The sequence below is a fragment of the Myotis nattereri genome, assembly GCF_964212035.1.
Source record: "Myotis nattereri genome assembly, chromosome: 15".
NCBI classification, from domain to species: domain Eukaryota; kingdom Metazoa; phylum Chordata; class Mammalia; order Chiroptera; family Vespertilionidae; genus Myotis; species Myotis nattereri.
Window position 1 is genome coordinate 39,772,675 of NC_138090.1, and position 19,918 is coordinate 39,792,592.

The following is a 19,918-nucleotide window of genomic DNA, read 5'->3' on the forward strand; positions in this document are numbered from 1 at the left end:
CACAGCACTCACTAAATGTTAGCTATTATCATTTTATTATTATTTCCCACCTTTAAATCTCTCAGAGGATAGGAAATTGTCTGCAAGTCTCCCTGGTCCCAGTTAGCCATCTTTCCTGCAGTCTCACTTCACCCTTATGCTGTAATCTAGGACACACACACACACGCACGCACGCACGCACACACACACACACACACACGACACAGGGGCACACACAGAGGTCAGTAGAGCGCCCTCGGACACAGAAAAAAGTTTAATTCTGCTGCGGCGGGGGTCCTGGCTCCGGTGGGGAGGAGGACTTTGTTTTGGACTTTATTCATGTGGGGATTTCCTTGAGGAAAGAGGAAGGAATAGGGAGTCTGGTCCTTCCAGTGGGACCTGCCCGGGAGAATGTGTGGTGGGGGGAGGTAATCCCGGAGAGACAAAGAGACTGGACAAAACATGGGAGGGCAGGAGAAGAGACGACGGGGCAGAGAAAAAAGAGACAAATAGAAAAGGGCAGAGACATAAGACAGAGAAGACAGAGAGCAGGATAGACACAAAAGAGGGGGACAGAGAAAAGGGGACCCCAAGCCAGACCCTACGGGATCAGAGAGGTGAATGGGCTCGGGGTGGGGCTTTGGAGGCCGCCGCGGGACAGAATAGGATCTAGTCCAGCCAGATACAAGAAATGGGCCCCTCGTCCCTGCCCCTGGTCCCGGGCAGGGGGAGGGGGCTCGTGTCTCAGTGCTGCAGTGTGGGGGGGCCCTGCCCCTCCCCGCGCTTCGCTGTGTAAGGCACCAGCTCCAGCGAGGTCCGCGAGCGCGCTGGGGGAGGGACAAGTGGGGGCGAGGAGTTCTCACGGGAGGAGCCCAGCGGCCGCTCCCCATCTCCCCAGGACACGGTGCATTGCCTCGAGCCTTAGCTGCAGGCCGCAGCGCCCCCTCGGGGAGAAGGGCCCACCTCCCCTCCAGTCAGAGGTCTTGGCGCTGTGCTTTTGCCCTCCAGTCCTGCCCCAGGGTCTGGGCAGCTCGGAGTTGGTCCTGTCGTGGCACCAGGAGTCCCGGCGCCCGCCGCAGCCGCTCACACGGTACTCTCCAGCATCCACTCGGTGCTGGTGAAGGCCAGGCGCGCCCGGACCGAGCCCAGCCCCAGCTCTCCGTCCTCCCCGGCCACGCCCCCTCCAGCCACGTCCAGGTGCGGCGTGGACCGGTGGCGCTTTGTCCGCCGGGCGCGGCGCGGGTAACTGTGGCTCTGGAAGAGCGCCCCATAGTCCCCGTCAAACGAGTAACGCTGCTGTGGCCGAGGCCGAGCGGGTGCCCCCCCAGGAACCAGAGCTAGAGTGGAGGGCGCTGAAGCCGGCGGCCTCAAGGCCCCAGAATGGCTCCTCCGAGGACCCACAGCGGCTCGAGGCTCCTCCCCAGAGGTTTCCTCCGATGGCAGGAGACACAGCGAGGTGGCCGAGCCACCCAGGGAGCGTCCAAAGACGGCCTCTGGGTCTGCGGAAGCTGCCGTCTCTACCACCGTGGTCTTTGCTTCCACTGCCAGGGCTGCCGCAGCCGGGGTCGCCTCCTCGCGTAATGCCACGTAGCATTCTGGCGCTGGCGGTGGGGCCTGCGGCGCCCCTGCACCATTGGTTTGCGAGCACACGTGGCTGACCCGCGGGGGTGACCTAGAGGCGCCCTTCACACGACGGCCATCTCCGTCGCCATAGACCTTGTAGCGGATCATGAGCAGAACGATGAAGACGAGGACCGAGGCAACGATGACGCCCCCGATGGCAATGATCATAGTGCCGCCCAAGAAGTGGGCCCTCAGCGGGCGGCAGGGCGCGGGATCCCCAGCCGTGGTAAACTGCACGCAGCCCACCACTCGCGTGGCTGGCAGCGCTGTGGCACCATCGTCGTAGACCGCCAGCACGCACAGATCATAGGCGCGGCCCGCCGCCAGATCATTCACCAGGAAGGTCTGGCTGGTGGAGGGGATCATCCTGCGGGAAGGGGCAGGATCAGCGCGGAGTTAGCTCTATTCTGAACCAAGCCATTTCACCTGTATGTCCCACCCATGGTGACCAGTGGGAACCAAACCGTGCGTTCCTACCGGTAGCTCACCCTTTACCAGGACAACAGCAGCCATTCAAGCAACAAATTTCTAACGTCTCAGGATCCCTGCTACAGGCCACGCCTTTCATCTGCATGCCCTGCCCTCAGACCAACCCCGTCTGTCTTATTGCCTAGTTAGAACACTATCTGTCAATCATATTCCATAATCTACATATCCCAGTTCTTGAATGAGAGGAGTGCTATAGCTTTTATGCTCTACCCTAAAGGGAAACACCCCCTAGCAGTGTCTCACCATATTAGGGTAGCAACAGCTGCCATTCAAGGTCTCTTACCTACATATTTTCATCCTTTGAGGCGCCCCATTACTACAAGCCCCACCCCCTACCAGCATGCCCCACCCTCACAAGTGGTCAACTCACACCCCCTGTCTTTATGACTTTAGAAAGGAAGGGAGAGAGGAGGAGGGGTGGGAGAGAAAGAAAAGCATTGATTTTTGTTGTTTCACTTATTTCTGAATTCCTTGCTTGATTATTGTGTGTGCCCTGAATGGGGATTGAACCTGCAACTTTGACTATCCAACCAACTGAGCCTCTAGTTCTTCTTTAAATATATATATAATTGATTTCAGAGAGGGAGAGAGAGATAGAAACATCAATGATCAGAGAGAATCTTTGATTGGCTACCTCCTGCATATCCCCCACTGGGGATCAAGCCTGCAACCTGGGCATGTGCCCTTGACCAGAATCAAACCTGGAACCTTTCAGTCAGCAGGCCAACACTCTATCCTCTGAGCCAAACCAGCCAGGGCCCTCTAGTTCCTCTTATATCCCTGTCCTTTCAGGGAAACCATGTGTGTACAGGCCACTCCCTTTATCTGCACGTCCCATCTTTGGGCAAATTCATCTCCTAGCTGCATATATCTTCTGAGACAATTCCCAAGCCCCTCAACTACATATTCCTGCACCACACCCCACAATAGCCACTGGGGAGGATTCCCCTACTGTGCCTAGGGCCATGGTCCACTCTTTGCATGTCCTGAAACCTCTCTGTGTGCACCCTACCCTATACTGCCACAAGTCACCAACTCACACCCCAAATAAGTAATTGGGTCAAATGTAGCCAAGCAAACATGCCCCCTTCTTGCTCGAGGCCCCTGCCTTCCAATGAGAAGCAGTGCAGAGAAGTGGTTAAACTGACAATCCTGGGAGCCAGACTGCCTGGATTTGAGTCTCTCTCCTGCCACTTGCTAGCTGCGATCTTATACAAGTTTCTTTCTTTCTTTCTTTTTTTAAATCCTCACCCGAGGATATTTTTCCCATTGATTTTTAGAGAGTTAGAAGAGAGAGGGAAAGATAGAGAGAAACATCGATGTGAGAGAAAAACATAGATTGGTTGTCTCCTGCTTGCGCCCTGACCAGGGCTGGGGCCCAAGTGGAGCCTGCCACTGAGGTATGTGCCCTTGACTGGAATTGAACCTGGGACCCTTCAGTCCACAGGCTGATGCTCTATCCACTGAGCCAAACTGGCTAGGGCCTTACAAACGTTTCTTTCTTTCTTTTTTTATTTCAGAGAGGAAGGGAGAGGGAGAGATAGAAACATCAACGATGAGAGAGAATCATTGCTTGGCTACCTCCTGAACGCCCCTTACTGGGGATTGAGCCTGCAACCCAGGCAGGTGCCCTTGACTGGAACTGAACCTGGGACCTTTCAGTCTGCAGGCAAGTGCTCTATCCACTGAGTCAAACCAGCTAGGGCTTTATACAAGTTTCTTAACCACTCTGAGCCTCACTTCTCCCAATTGGGGATATAAAGAATTAGTACATCATAGAGATGATGTGAGTATGAATTAGTTAACATACCCAAAGCCTGGCACTTAATAATTTCATCATTATTAGCTTTCATTCGACTCTGTGTTGGCTAGTACCCTTGCTGTGGTTCACACTCTACTGCCAGTTGCACCCTCCCTCATCTATAAGACCATTCCCACTAGGCCTTGCTCCTTCTGTTGGGCACACCCTTCCACAGTCGGCCAAGTCCAGCTTTGGCTAACCCGGGACTGCCACAGCCACACAGATTCACATGCTCATCACTCAACCTCACAAGCTCTCCTCTCCTACAAAGGTCTTAGTGGGTCACCAGAGACAAGGACCACATCTTCATCTGCATGGGACCATGAAACAGGAGCTCCACCTCCTCTAAGAGGTCATGCCCCCATCTTACCTCCCAGATGCTTCACCTTCCCTCCAGTCAGGCCACCTTCCGGTCCTGAAGCTTACGGCAGTTGTCCCACTTCCTGAAGGTTCCCCACCACCAAAAGCCACCCTCCAACCAAAAGGCTTCAAGTGAGGGCCCTATTCCCTCTAAAAGACCCACCCACTTCTCCAACTCTCCCCTTGCCTGCCATTTAACAGACCACTCCTCCCCCTCCACCTCATACCTCCCAACTTTGAGCCCCAGGCTGTAAGACTTCCTTTTCTTTTAATCTCCCCTCTCAGAGAGACTAGGATTCCTCTAGTTCCTTTCCCTAAAAAAAAAAAACAGTTGCTAGGGGCTCCCCCCTTTCAAGGACAGAGGCTGGCTCCTTAAGAAAGCTTGAGCCCACATGTTTCTGATAGGCTGAAAGACCCAAGCAAGCAGCAAAGCAGGCTTCTGATTGGATGTCACCTCCACCCATGGCAGAAGTGAGGAAATTAACCCCTACAGCACCATAGTGCAGGCATCTGCAGTGGGAGAGGGAGGACTGGAACTGTAGCCCTCAGGGGAAGGGAAGAGCCCCCAGATCTGTTGCCTAGCTAGGGACAGAAGGGAAGCAACATCTGAATACATGCTGGGCCTGGGGCCTGAAAACCTCCCTGCACTAAGTAGTGACCACAGGTTAGAGAGAGAGAGAGAGAGAGAGAGAGAGAGAGAGAGAGAGAGAGAGAGAAAGAAAAGTAGAGAGTCACAACCCAAAAGTTATTTATGGAAATGTATTATCCAGCTCCACTAATCCCTGTTTGGCAAACAGTGGGTACTCAATAAATGTGTGTTCAACATAAAAAGGTCAGGGTTAGGGGTTAGAAGGGTAAGAGCTGGAATCCTGGTTCTGCCACTTTCTGTGTAACCTTGAGCAAGTGACTTCCCTCCATGGGCCTCAGTTTCCCTATCTATAAAATGGGAAGGGTATCATCATGCTTCACATCAGAGTTGGAAAGATCAAATGAAGTAGCATCTTTGGTAGTACCTTATAAAGGGTTTTGTTGTGTTCATTTGTTTGCCCTCATGTTTGTAAAACTGGGCCAGTGTCTGATCTATCTCGGGGCCCCAGGGCCCAGCAGGGACTCTGACATGCAATAGGCATCTATTCAGTGTTTGATAACCAGATTCTAAAAGAAAAGAAAATGAGGATGACAGAGACAAAGTTTTCAAAGGCATTTACTCATTCAGCCAGCAATGGAAAAGCACCTACTGTGTACCAAGACTGTGGCCAAGAGAAGCCTGGGAAAGGTGAAGGTGGAGGCCAAGAGATAGCCTTCATGGTGTAGATCTGAGCACACCGAAAATGGGGCTCCCAAAAACGGCTTTAAAAACTCTGGCGTTACCAAGGGAAGTCAAACACGGGATTAAGCACACAGCAGGTGCTCTGTAGTGCACAGGAAGGAGACAGAGCCAGGAAGGAGAGCCATTCACAAAGCCCACAGCCACTTACCAAGCGCCCACTGTGTGCTATGGCTGTGAGTCATACTTAAAAAGCTACCAAGATGAAGGACACTGCAAGGCCAAGGCATAACTCAGCGAATACTAGCTGCCTCCTTCCTCTGGGCCATAAGGTCCCTGAGGGTGGGAACTGGTCTTTTGGTCTCCCAGTGTCCCCAGCGCTCTCAGGCCTAGCACAGAGCAGGGCCTCGGTGCCCAACAAGGACAGGAGGGAAAGAAGGGACAGACAGAGGCAGATGTGAAATTAAGAAAATAAGAGAGATGACAGGAGAAAGTAACTCTTTAATGTCTGTCCATACCAGGGCAACAGCTTCTAACCCAGTGGACAATGAAAATAACTTAAATTTATATATTTTGGTTTTCTGTTCTATAATGTCCCCAAAGTGTTGATACAGAACCACTGGCATATAATTTATAAATATAAATGTCATTGTTAAATGTGTGTGTGTATGTATGTGTGTGTGTTTCATGCTCCAAAATGTTTAACTGACAAGGTACACAATCCAACACCTTTGCTGAGCAGGAAGATGGACCATAAGCTCCATGGGAGTGGGGATATGCAGGGTACATTCACTGTTATAACTCCAATGCCCAGCCTGACTCATGTGGGTGCTCAACAAAGATTTGCAAAATGCATGAAAAACAGAGACAGTGAGACAGAAAGTGAGACAGAAGAAGATAGAGCAACTCTGTATGGCCATCTAGAACTCCAGCTGAGCAAGAAGGCCAAGGAAGTGGACAGAAGGGAGAAGGGACCCTTGAGGTGGGAGGAGGCTCTGGGGCTGAAGTACCCACCTGTAGACAAGGGAGTCATCAGCGGAGCTGTTGTACTGGACTTGGTACATGCGGATGCCAGGCACCGGCCTCTGCGCTGGCCAGCGGATGAGCACAGAGTTGGAGGTGAGCTCCGCCGCCACCAGCCGGCGTTCAGCAGCAGATTCATTGGCACCAGGTCGGCTAGGCGTGGCAATGTCAGAGGAGCCAGGCTCAGTGAGGGGCGGCGGGGCAGCCGGCGGGGGCGCCATCAGAGGGAGAGGCACCACACACACCTCCACGGGCGCCGTGGCTTCTCCAGCGGCATTGGAGGCGATGCAAGTGAAGGTACCACTGTCCCGCAAGGTGGTGATAGTTACATCCAGCGTCCCATCCCCCCGGACCCGGGTCCGGCTAGAGTTCCCCAGCAACCGCCCATCAGGTGCCACCCAATGCACCACCGGCTCAGGGTCACCCACAGCACGGCACCGCAGGCTGACTGCCTGGCCCTCCACCACGAGGGCCCGGCCCCCCGCCTGCCGTGTGATCAGCGGGGGTTCGCACAGGAACTCCTCCTCAGGGATGGACCAAAAGTAGCGGTCAGTGAGGTGCTCAGGGGTGGCACACGTTTCCAAGTCATCCTCCCTGGTCAGCCGCCGCAGCCAGAGCAGCTCGCAGTTGCAATGCAGGGGGTTGCCACCAAAGCTAACCGTGAGTGGCGTGGGCGGCTTGGGCCCCGGGCCTTGGGACCTCAGGAAGAGCCCATCAGGGGGCAGTTTATGGAGGCGGTTGGAGGTCATGTCCAGGCGAACCAGTTTGTGAAGCTGCACGAAGGTACCTTCAGCGATGTGGTCGATGAGATTGTGGTCCAGCGTGAGGGTGTTCAGGTTCACCATCTGGCCTACGGCCTCCCAGGGCAGGGCCTCGAGGTTGTTGTAGGACAGATCCAGGTCCTCCACAGTGGACAGGAAGGCATCGAAGGCCGCCGACTCCACCCGGCGGATCTGGTTGTTGCCGAGGATCAGGTGACGGAGGTTGCCCAAGCCGCGGAGCTGGTCGCCACGCACCTCGGCCAGGCGGTTGCTGTCAAGGTGCAGAGCCCGGAGGGCACGGAGGTCAGCAAAGGCGCCAGCTGCCACTTGGCCGATGGTATTACGGGAGAGGGTGAGGTGCACCAGGCTGGTCATGTTGGCGAAGTCTCGGCGGCGGACGGCCGCAATGAAGTTGTCTGTGAGCCTCAGTTCCACCACACGCCGGTCAATGGCTGGCGGCACAAAGAGCAAGCCAGTCTTGGCGCACAGCATGGTCAGCGTGGGCGCCACATTCTGGCAGATGCAGCGGCCAGGACAGGGCTGGCCACGAGATGCCCCTGCCCAGAGTAGCAGCAGAAAAGACAGGGCTGCAGGTGGTGGCAAGAGCAGCATAGAGGAGAAGGGGCCGGGAGCCATGGTGCAGTGGGAAGTTGGGAGGAGTGGACAATAAGACCTGAAGGAGAAGGAGACAGGTTACCCAGGCATAGAGCTTGCTTGCCAGCCTGGCTACCCTGGGATGTTCTGCTAGGAGTCTGACCCAGATCCTTCCCTTCCTGACAACCAGGTTCTGTAGGACAGTAACAGCACTGATCCTCACTTGGCATGCATTTGTTAATAGGTAATATATTAATGCTGCTTGATAAATTACCATTGTCCCACCCCTGAATGCCCTGTCCCCACCTCTGCCCCTCCCCTAGGGGTTCCCAGACCTCTCATAATCTCCTAACCAGAAGGGTGACACCTGCCCTGACTGGGCCTTTTAGCACCCACTGAACATTTTGAAAAATCACTGCTAACTAGGGTTTAAATTCATGGATTTCAAAGCCATATTCCCTGGGTTCAAATTCCAGCTGACACTTACTAGCTGTGTGACCTCGGGCAAGTGTCTGAACCTCTCTGAATTTCGGTTTCTTCATCTGTAAAAAGGAGATAAAAAACAAAACAAAACAAAACAAAACAAAAAAACAGGCCTTACCTCTGTGAGGGTTAAATGGATTAATGAGAATGGTGTACTACTTATGAACAATGCCTGGCACATAAAATGTGTTCAATACATGTTAAGTGTTATTATCATCATTGAGTGTCCATTATGGGCCAGGTATAGAAGTATGCACTATTATTAAAAGAAAGTGCTTTGGCCCTAGCCGGTTTAGCTCAGTGGATTGAATGCTGGCCTGCCGAATGAAGGGTCCCAGGTTCAATTCCAGTCAAGGGCACATGTCGGGTCAAAGGCTTGATCCCCAGTAGGGGACATGCAAGAGGCAGCTGATCAATGATTCTCTCTCATCATTGATATTTCTAGCTCTCTCTTCCTCTCCCTTTTTTCTGAAATCAATAGCAATATATATATATATATATATATATATATATATATATATATATATGGCATATATATATGCTTTGAAATCAGACAGATTCAGGTTCAAGTCTTGGTTCTACCCACTTGCTAGTTCTGTGACCCCAAACCAATGATTTCCCCTAACTAGGCCATACTTGCCTGTTTTATAAAATGGGATAACTGTACCATCTTCAATGGGTTGTTGCAAGGGTTCAGTAAACTCATTCTAGGGGGTCCCTGAGCACAGGCCCGGCACGCAGTAAGTATTCATTAAATGTTATGGATAATAGCCCCCCCCCACCCCCCATCCTTTATCAGAGGTAAAGGGAGTCTGAAGGTGGAAGAGGCTGAGAAAACTACATCAGTCTCACTGCTCAGCCTTGGGAAGACCTTCTCAAACCTTGGTTTCATCCTGGGCTCTTCTGAGCTCCCAAGCAGGGGGCAGACTTCTGTGCTCACATCTGTGGACACATACAAGACCCCATACATGCCTACACAGCCACACAGACATTCACTCACACACTCATGCTATTCCTCTGCTCCAGGCAAAACCTTCCAGCAGGGATTCCCCTGTGGCAGCTGCAGCCCACGACATGTCAGCTCCCATCACAACATGGGGCTGGTGGGGGTGAAGAGAAAAGAATGCAAAGGGGGCATCCCTGAAACTGTTTTCACTCCATCCTGTACCCCAGTCCCCACTGGCCTACCTCCCAGGAATCTGCAGTTTGGGGCGGTGACCTGATGTGGCCCTGATCCTTCAGCCCATGGGGAGAGGGACTATAGATGTGGACAGGAGGGACCAAGAGACTCAGAGAGAGGTGAAGAGACAGTGAGAGACAAAGGGGAGGAAGAGATAGATTGGGAGAGAGAGAGAGAGAGAGAGAGAGAGAGAGAGAGAGAGAGAGAGAGAGAGAGAGAGATCTGAAAGAAAGGTGAAGAGACAGGGATTGAGAGACAGAAAAACTGAGTAGAGGAAAGAAAAAATAGAGCCTAAGACATAAAGATGGAGAGAGGAAGTGAGAGAGGGAGAGAAAGGAGGAGAGAATCGGATTGTATAGAGAGACAGAGAGTGAGGCAGAGACTGAAGGAGACAGTAACTGGGCTAAAGAGAGAAAAAGAGGCCCAGTCAGGGGTCCCACCGTTTCCAAGGCCCCCAACTACCTTGTCTTGCACTCCCTCTGGGACACTGTATTGGACAGAAAACCCTGGCCTGGAAGGTGGAACTCCTGAGTTAGGAGGCCCCGCTCTACACCTGTCTGGCTGTGGGTCTCTAGGGCTCAGAACCCAAATCTGAGCCCTAGAGAGAAGTACAGAGCTTCACCTCCCACCTCTGGGGTGAGACTCAAGTTGAAGGAACTACAATAGCAATGAAAATAGCTAACATTTATTGAGAAGCAGTGCAGCATTGCAGGACAGAAACTGGACCCAGCTGCCCAGGTTCACACCCCAGTTCCCTGCTGTGTGACTCTAGTCAAGTGACTTACCTTCTTTGTGCACACCCCTAGTGTGCTCCTCTGTACAATGGGGATAATAAGAGTACCTACCTCATCGGGTTATTGTAAGGATTATACGAGATAATGCAGTGTAACATGATTAGAATCGCTCCTGACAGAGTAAACACTACATAAATGTCCACTGCTAGTGTTGTTGTGATTTCCCTCTGGCTCCTTCAGCCACCAGCAGGCTGGACTACCAGGAGATCTTCCCACATACACACACAAAATGATCAACCACATTCATGTCCTTCTCCAAACGCAGGGGTCAGTTCATGTCATGAACTCTCTTGTACCCTTTACTGCTATCATGAGGAAACCCCTCCATCTGCTATCCATGCCCTGGTTCTATGAGCCCTTACCCAAATGTGATGCTCCTGACCTTGTCACCACCCCACCCCTAGCCCGGGTGGCACCTGGCCCCTCAGGACACTGCCAGACCCTGCACTGAAACCCTTATGAGGCAGGGCTCCAGGCCTCCAGAGCGGCTCAGAACAAGACCAACCACTCCACGTCTCCCCAGCAGGAGGGACCCCACTCACCTCTCTTCAGGGAGTCAGGGCCTGGGCCAGTACCTACAAAGAAACAAAATGACCCTGTTAGCATCCTTCTGGTTCCTCACCGAAGACCTGCCTCAGAGACCATCTCAGCCAAGGAAGTCCCCGGTGTGATCACACTCTCAGCCCTCCTGCTGCAGGCTCTGCATAAATGCAGATGGACCCAGAGAGTAATCTCTAGAAATCAAGGAGTCTTGGCCTCAGAATTGTTTACTCTCCAAAATTCAGGAGTCCAGGACTTTAGCCTTTGTCTTCTGGGGTCTCAAGAAGCCAGTGACACCAGTTCCCTTCTCCCTAGACCTAGAATCTGGAACCCCACCCTTCTCCTCCCTCAGACTCAGGAGCCCAGGTTTCAGCCCCTTCCATTCTCAAGACCCAAAAATTGGGCCCATTCTCCTCCTTCAGATCCAGGATTCCAGCTTCCTCCTTCCAGAGTTCACATCCCAGTTCCCCAACTTCAAGGACCTAAGTAGTACCAGGAGCTGGGGAGGAATCAAAAGGTTCCCATGCTCACCATCAAATCATTGTCACACCAACATGTGCAGACACACCAAACTCACATGGGCCCACAACTCAAGTCTCTACACTTGTATTTCCATAGACACACCAGCATGATCTCTGTGCCCACACCCTCCACTGGCTCTTGGCCTGGGATGTGGACACATTTGTGTCCATGAGCCCCACACTGGACCCCAGCATACCACAGATCACGCCACATGAACCCCAATCTCACTGGGTCCAGAAGCAGGGTCAGCCTTGTGCCAGGGACACAGGCATGTGTGTGCATACAATCCTGCACATAATGTTTGAATACACACAACCTCACTCTTGAGAGGCCAACACTGATGCATAAATGAACTCACAATATAGACAGACACATACCCTCAAGATTGTCACACCCACATACAACCACACATGTACAACATTGACTGTTTCTTGCACATTCACATACACAAATGCACACACACCGATGTGCATACAGATGCGCGCACGCACACACGTATCTATCTTTGCAGACAACCAGGTACATGCACCTATAACAGATATACTCTTGCACCAACACACGGGCATACACATATAACAGATATTCACTTGCACGATCAAAGATACACAGACACACTCTTAAATGCCCAAACATGCTCAGACAACTTCACATATCCCCATGATGCAGTCACAAAACTGATATATTCCTACACCAAAAGACGCACAAATGTACACACTAACTGATATACACCTCACACACATACACAGAACCACAAGTATGCAGACACTTACAAGGCTGATACACACTCAAACAAGCACAAGGTACAAAAAGATCTACCTTTTGCACAGACACTGAGATGTTAACTCATAACAGAAATGTTCACACACAGCCCTGTAAGGGATTTACACTTACAAATGCACACAAAATACTGAACCACAGTGACATAGTCAACAGATAGGCACAGATTCACACTCACACACATACATGAACACATCTCTCCCAGTCCTGAGGCACTCTTGCCCACCTACTTTGCAGGCCAAAGAAATCCTAACATCCCTCCTTCCCACCATACCTGCCCCCACCACCACAGCAAAAGTCAGGGCCAGAGGTCAGAGTTCAGCAGGTGGAATCTCAGAGGGTTGGGGAGCTGAATCCTAAAGCACTAGTCCAAGGCGATCCTCCCACCAGCAGCCCAAAGGTCCCCTAGCCTGGCCATCTGGATGCAGGCAACTCTGGCCCCATCTGGGGATATCTGGTGGGTGTGGGGATTGAGGTGGGGTGGGTGGGGAAGGGCCAGGTCTGCATGCCTCCCCTCGGGCCCATCTGTCCATCCCTCGGCCTCTCATCCCTCCATCTGTCCACCTACCAATCGCCCATCCCCCCCACCACCACCACCACCACCAGCCACCGGGAAGGGGAAGATATGGCCGCCTCCCCCAAGGACCGCTGAGGACCCCCCATTCCCCTCCTCCCACACCAGTTGACCTGCACCGAGGGAGAGGCAAACTCCCCTCCCCCAAACCACACAGCGGCCTGGACCCACAAGGCGCTGAGTCCCAGCCCTGGCCCGGAACCTGACGTGGACGCACAGATACACACCCTCGGAGACATACAACCCGCAGACCACACACATACACACACACACAATATGAACACCAGAGCGGGCACACCCGCCTTCACAGACCCTCGGATGGGCATCCAACCCGGACACAAACGCCCAAGGCAGCTAGCTAAGCGCACACACTGGCTGGGGGGGACTCACACCTGGACACACAGCCCACGCACACACACCTGCACACAGCCCCTCCGATGGGCGCGCGGCAGCCCCGAAGACAGAGCGGAGGGGCAGCCACTCGGAGACACACACGCACGGCCGGTCCCAGCACCCCGGCTCGACACCCAGCACACGCCCGATGGCCACACAAGCAGGCGCCGCACACGCCGGCGCCGGGCACACACAGGGCCGCGCGAGCGCACGCCGGGCCGCCGCAGCGCCGCGGACACACACTCACACGCTCGCGCTCACACCCGCGTTCACACCGGCACCCCCGCCCGCCACCTCCCGGGCCGCTGCGGGCCGCGCTCACCCAGCCCGGGGGGGGGCCCGGGCCCAGCCCCGCCGCCGCCGCCTCGCTCCGCGCCATGGTGGGGGGAGGGCCGGGGGAGGGGGCGCGGTGCTGCGGGGCCGCCTCCCGCCCGCCTCCCGCCCTCCCTCCCTGGACGCGGAAGAGCTCCGCCCTCCGCGCCGCCCGCCACCCGAGCCCCGCCGCCACCAGCGCCGCAAGGGGGGAGGGGGCGCCGACCGGAGGGGGCGGGCGGGACGGCGGGACCCCCGGACCCCCGCCCCAGCCCGGGCCGCCGCAGACCCCTCTCCACTGCAGAGCCGCCGGCCCGCCCCCAACCTCTTCCCAGCCCCACCTCCAGCCCCGCCGGCTTCCCAAGAGACCCCCAGACCACGCCCCGACTGGCTTGGGATCCCGGATTTCTAAACAGAGACCTCGGATCAGGTCCCAACACCCAGGGGGACCTCGGACCATGCCTTACCTCCTTTGAGGACCCAGAACATGTTCTACAGCCACCTGGGACCACAAACCACGTCGTACTCTCCTCGGTGGCCTCAGACTCTCCTCACACCCCATCAAAGACCCCAGGCCATAGGTTCCAGAATCCCAGGGATCCAAACCACCCCTATTAGGGACACCAAATCATACCCCAACATTCAGGTGGATCCACACCCCATCCCTCAGAGACCCCAGGCCACATGTCAAAATCCAGGGAAACCCCAGATCATGCCTTACTCTCGTTGGGGACCCAGCCCATGTTCTACAGCCACCCACGACCACAAACCATATCCCATTCCTTGGGGACCCCCAGCCATGTCCTCCACTCTAGGACCTCAAACCATTCCCTAACCCCCAATAGGGATTCCCAACTATGTCTAAGTTCTAGAGGGCTCAAATATGTCTCTTGTCCCCATGGGGACCCTAAGCTTTCCCCATTTCCCCCATTAGACCCAGACCATCCTCCCCCGCAAGGCACTCCTTGGTTTCCAGAACCCCTGGTTTGCCCCAGATCCTTTCCCATCCTCTCCACCGGTCCTATCCCCACGAGGACCCTGCCTCCTCCCTGCTCCTGTTCTCTCTCTTGGATCCAGCAGAGCCTTCCCCTTCTCTGTGACTTCAGTGTAGTCCAGGATTTCTTGCTCCTTCCTTGTTCAGACCCCTTCGTCCAACTCCTACCCAATGACCATCGGCCCCTCTCCGAAACCCCACTGGGTATCTCAGGCCACTCTTCACTTCTTTCTGAGATATTCACTGTGCCCCCAAACCCAGCAAGGCCTCACCTCAAAGTCTGTCTTATTGCCGCCCCCCAGATCCCTGGAGGCCCAAGCACTTTTCTTTTCTTTTTTTAAAAATATATTTTATTGATTTTTTACAGAGAAGAAGGGAGAGGGATAGAGAGTTAGAAACATCCATGAGAGAGATCAATCAGCTGCCTCCTGCACGCCCCCTACTGGGAATGTGCCCGCAACCAAGTTACATGCCCTTGACCGGAATCGAACCCGGGACCCCTCAGTCCGCAGGCCGATGCTCTATCCACTGAGCCAAACCGGTTCGGCCCGAGCACTTTTCATTTTGGATCCCACTGTATCAAGGTCCTACCCCAAACCCCCTTCCCTAAATTCTTCCTTTCCAGGTCATCACAGGAAACCTGCCCTGCTCCTCGGATCAAGGGCACCTCTGCAGAGCCTATCTCTGGTGGACCTCGAGCCCACTCACAACCAATCCCCACACGCACCAAGCTCCAGATTCCACCTCCCACCCTGGTTCCTGGTGCTCCCTGCCAGGGCATGGAGGTCCGGGGCTGGGAAAACAGGAGTGGGAGACTTATCACAACAACAAAAGTGGACACATGGCCAGTACTACTCACGCCAGGGATGGTTTTAATGCTCCATTCACTCTCACAGCAGCCAGATGAGGAGGGTTCATCACTACCTCCATTTTACAGAAGAGGAAAATTGAGCCTTAGGGAGGTTTAGTCATTTGCCTAAGATCTCACACACACAGTAAGTGGCAGAACAGGGTGGAGGTGAAGGGGAAAGAGGGTGAGAGCAGAGCTGGGATGGAAAAGGAGAGAGTGAGAAGAAAGATAAGAGAGAGAGATACACAGAGATGAGAAACAAAGGCAGGGCAACCTCACTCACAGGCATAATTGGCCCTGTGAGCGCTTATCCTCATATCCGACCATTCTTGTCTTCGGCCGCAGTGATGACTTTTCTGTCTTTGGAGGTACTCCCCTTCCGTGGCTGATTCTGTCTTTTCATACAAGTCTTAATTCAAATGTAATCTCTTCAGAGAGGCTCTCCTTTCCCACCTGCAATTTACATCCCCACCCCCACCCCCACCAATGGTCCTGATATCTGAAAATTACTTTGAAATATATATAAAAGAGGTTGATGGATGGATAGATGAATGGATATGTGACAAAGCAAGTGCAGTAAAATGTTAATGGTGGAACCCAGGTGGTGGGCATATAGGTATTCACTGTGAAATTATTTTGACTTTGCTGCGTGTTTGAAATGTTTCAAAATAATGTTAGGAGGGGGACAAAGGCAGGAGGACTCTTCTAGAGACTAAAGAGGCAACAAAAAATAGTCCGAACAGGTCCCACCACTTCTACCACATCTCCTCATTAGATTTCCCTCAGAGCACTCATTACTCTTGGTAATGATCTTGTCTGTTTGTTTATTTACCTATTTGTTTACTTATTTGTTTATTGCTTACTGTCTAGTCCAGCCATGGGCAAACTACGGCCCGCGGGCCGAATCCGGCCCGTTTGAAATGAATAAAACTAAAAAAAAAAAAAGACCGTACCCTTTTATGTAATGATGTTTACTTTGAATTTATATTAGTTCACACAAACACTCCATCCATGCTTTTGTTCCGGCCCTCCGGTCCAGTTTAAGAACCCATTGTGACCCTCGAGTCAAAAAGTTTGCCCACCCCTGGTAGTCATTGAAATGTAAGACTTCTGAGGGAAGTGGCATGGGCGCCAATTTTTTCCCGTGTTTAAACTACCATTGACCCCAATGGGTGCTCAGTAAACAGATGTTCTTGAATGCCTCTTGGGAGAGGATCTGGGAACTAGGCCCACTACAGACTCACCGTAGAGACCACACTCAGGAATAAACGTGTTCTCCCAGCCCAGTGATGGCGAACCTTTTGAGCTCGGCGTGTCAGCATTTTGAAAAACCCTAACTTAACTCTGGTGCCGTGTCACATACAGAAATTTTTTGATATTTGCAACCATAGTAAAACAAAGACTTATATTTTTGATATTTATTTTATATATTTAAATGCCATTTAACAAAGAAAAATCAACCAAAAAAAATAAGTTTGCGTGTCACCTCTGACACGCGTGTCATAGGTTCACCATCACTGTCCTAGTCTGAGGTCATTGGAAAGGAAGGGGTATAAGCCAGTGGCTAGGGCAGGGGTGGGCAAACTTTTTGACTCGAGGGCCACAATGGGTTCTTAAACTGGACCAGAGGGCCGAAACAAAAGCATGGATGGAGTGTTTGTGTGAACTAATATAAATTCAAAGCAAACATCATTACATAAAAGGGTACGGTCTTCTTTTTTTTAGTTTTATTCATTTCAAACGGGCCGGATCCGGCCCGCGGGCCGTAGTTTGCCCACAGCTGGGCTACGGTGTACCCTTAGGTCAGGAGGTATGAGTTGGCCTGAAAAAGAGGGTGAGGGGTAGAAGTAGATAGTGTGATTATTTCCCTAGGGCCCTAATTCCTGCCCTAGACCAATCGACCCCCAATCCCCAAGCCCATCTCTAAGGCTCCACTCCAAAGCAAAAATCCCAGCCTTATCTAAGCAAAGCACCTGAATTCTAGGTCCCACACCCGAAGTCTAAGCCCCACCCTAAAGTATATAGTATGTATTAAGATTTTTTTCTTTTTTTTAATTTTTTTAATTGATTTCAGAGAAAGGAAGGGAGAGGAAGAGAAACATCAATGATGAAAATCATTGATTAGCTGCCTCCTGCACACCCGCAACCCAGGCATGTGCCCTGACAGGGAATTGAACCCTGACCTCCTGGTACTAGTGGGGCCAGACTTCTTTAACTGTATCCCTGCAACAAGTCTGAGCCCCACTCCACAGCCAAAGCCCTACTCCTCCATCTTAGGCTCCACCCCATAAGCAGCTAGTTGTTAGCCTGGATACTGGTCCCTCAGACCTAGTCTAGGTCCTCCATTCTCAGCTCTACCTAAAATCCAGTCTCCACCTCTCCAATCTAAGCCCTGCTTATATTCTATGTTAGCTCGGAGAAGTGCCTAGGAAAGCCTATGGCCAGGATTCAAAAATTAGGGAGCCTGCCTGGCCAGTGTAGCTCAGTGGTTGAGCATCGACCCATGAACCAGCAGGTCACGGTTGGATTCCCAGTCAGGGCACATGCCTGGGTTGCAGGCTCAATCCCCAGTACGGGGGTGCAGGAGGCAGCCAATGGATGATTCTCTCTCATCATTGATGTTTCTCTCTCTCTCTCTCTCTTTCTCTTCCTGAAAATCAATAAAAACATTTTTTGAAAAATTGAAGGAACACCCTGAAAAGGGATATGCTTTCTCTTTTAGAGAGAGAGAGAGAGAGAGAGAGAGAGAGAACTAACGAACTAAGGAGCCTGGATCTGTGGGAGCCTAGAGGGGAGGTTAGTGGAAAGAGGGGAGGCAGTCCCTGATTTGTACCGCCCTGGAAGGAGGGGCCCCAAACCCAAAGCCACCGCCTCTGTGCTGATTTTTTATTAGATAGTGTATTCTGTTCTGGCTTCTCTGATTGGTCCTTCCATAATCCTTCTGGCCAAACCTACTCTGCATTGGGCTGCTCTTCAGAATCACTCTCTGAGTGGTGCGTTTTCCAAACTCCCTGCTTCTGATTGGGTAATTCCTTGTACATGCCTTTGTCTGACTAGATGGTTTGCAATAATAAGCTTGGACTATTGGGGACGAAGAGGGACAAGTGGGAGGGAAGGGAGGAGGAGAAAGAGGGGGAGATGGCCCACCTAAGAAAGTGAGTGGCCAACTGGCCACAGAATAGCCTTGGGTTAAAGTTCTAACTATAGAATCCTAGGTGTGGAACTTCAGGCAACCATTTTAGTTTCTGTGCCTGTTTCTTCATCTGTAAATTGGGGATAATGTACCTTCTTCATGGGACATTGTAAGAATTAAATGAGTTAATAATACCTATAAAGTGCTTATAGAAGTACTAGCACATAGGAAGCCCTCAGTCAGAGGATTAGCTATTATTAATTTGAACATGTAAGTGCACAACCTTGAACTACTTTTGCCTCTCTGACCTCTGCAGGCCAGGGAATTGCTTGACCTCTTAATTGAATGACTTCTATCCCCAGCCCTCCTCCTCTTCCATCTCTAGCCATCAGGGACTCAGGCTGTGATTAGAGGGAGGGGTAGAGACGTGCCTGGCAGGAAGATGAGATAGGGCACCAGGACAAGTGTCAGAGGAAAGGAGCTCATCACACCCTAACCTTCCTCTCACCCCCTTCCCCCACAGAAAAGTGAGGGCAGGGGATTTCTTTATGTAGAGTGATTCTATGCTGAATCCCTCAAGCAAGGCCTTGTCCTGCTTGGGAATAAGGGGGCAAGGGATGGACAAAGTGAGGTGGTGAGGGGATGGTATATTCTGGCTGGGAAGAATGGGGAAGAGTTGGAGCTGGGGAAGGGCAGTCCAGGCCCTAGGTCACAATGCCATTGTTACCATGGCAACAGCCACCTCTATAGGGAACCTGGAAAGGAGTGGAGGAGGGAGCCAGGTCCCTGAATCTGGGGACATAGAGAAGAACTGAGACATGAAGGAGAAGCAATGAGACAGAGTGATTTATAACTATGAAGATCTGCCTGTCTTGGAATTTTCAGAGCCTAGTACACTGTTGGTTCTCAATAAATGTCCCTCAGAGACAGAAACAAAGAGTCTGAGGGAGTCAAATGCCCAAGGACGCCAGAAGAAAGAAGAATCTCCAGACAGGGACGAATAGGATGTCCCTTTCCTGCCCCCTCTACGCCATACCCATTAGCGGTCCACTAAGGATCCTGGATCTTCTTTGCCTTCCCCAGCACTGGAACCTCTAGGTCTACCCAACCACACAAACAACCCACCCCAAGAACTCCCAAGCCCCTGAACAATTATGTTTGATTTTTCAACAACTTTCTGCATTTAAATTCTTCCTGACTGAGGCCTCACTGAGAAAAGTAGTATTCAGCGTAAGCTAATGCCTGCTAACCCCTAGAGCTGGGAAGGGAAGGGAAGGGAGGAGGGGAAACGGACAATCTCCTTTACTCTCAGGGACCCAGGTATTCTTAATCCCCTCCGGAGTGGCTCCTTCATGGATTCAAATATTCCCCCAATTCCTCCAGGAGACCGGGCCGCCCCCATACTTCCTAGGAAACCCCACAGGCTTCTTTCAGAGAAGCAGGTATCCTCCTTTCCTCCCGGAATTCAG

The 19,918-nt window shown here is 52.4% G+C and overlaps 1 protein-coding gene across 1 annotated transcript; it reads right to left on the reverse strand.

Moving 5' to 3' along the window:
* Window positions 1-238: 238 nt before the first annotated feature.
* LRFN1 (leucine rich repeat and fibronectin type III domain containing 1) lies at window positions 239-8,822 on the reverse strand. Its single transcript, XM_081106724.1, has 3 exons — window positions 8,385-8,822; window positions 6,534-7,976; window positions 239-1,969 (listed from the first exon to the last, which is right to left on the reverse strand). Exons 2-3 carry the CDS (start codon window positions 7,937-7,939, stop codon window positions 1,063-1,065), a joined length of 2,313 nt encoding a protein of 770 aa, XP_080962850.1. The 5' UTR covers window positions 7,940-7,976; window positions 8,385-8,822; the 3' UTR covers window positions 239-1,062.
* Window positions 8,823-19,918: the final 11,096 nt, after the last annotated feature.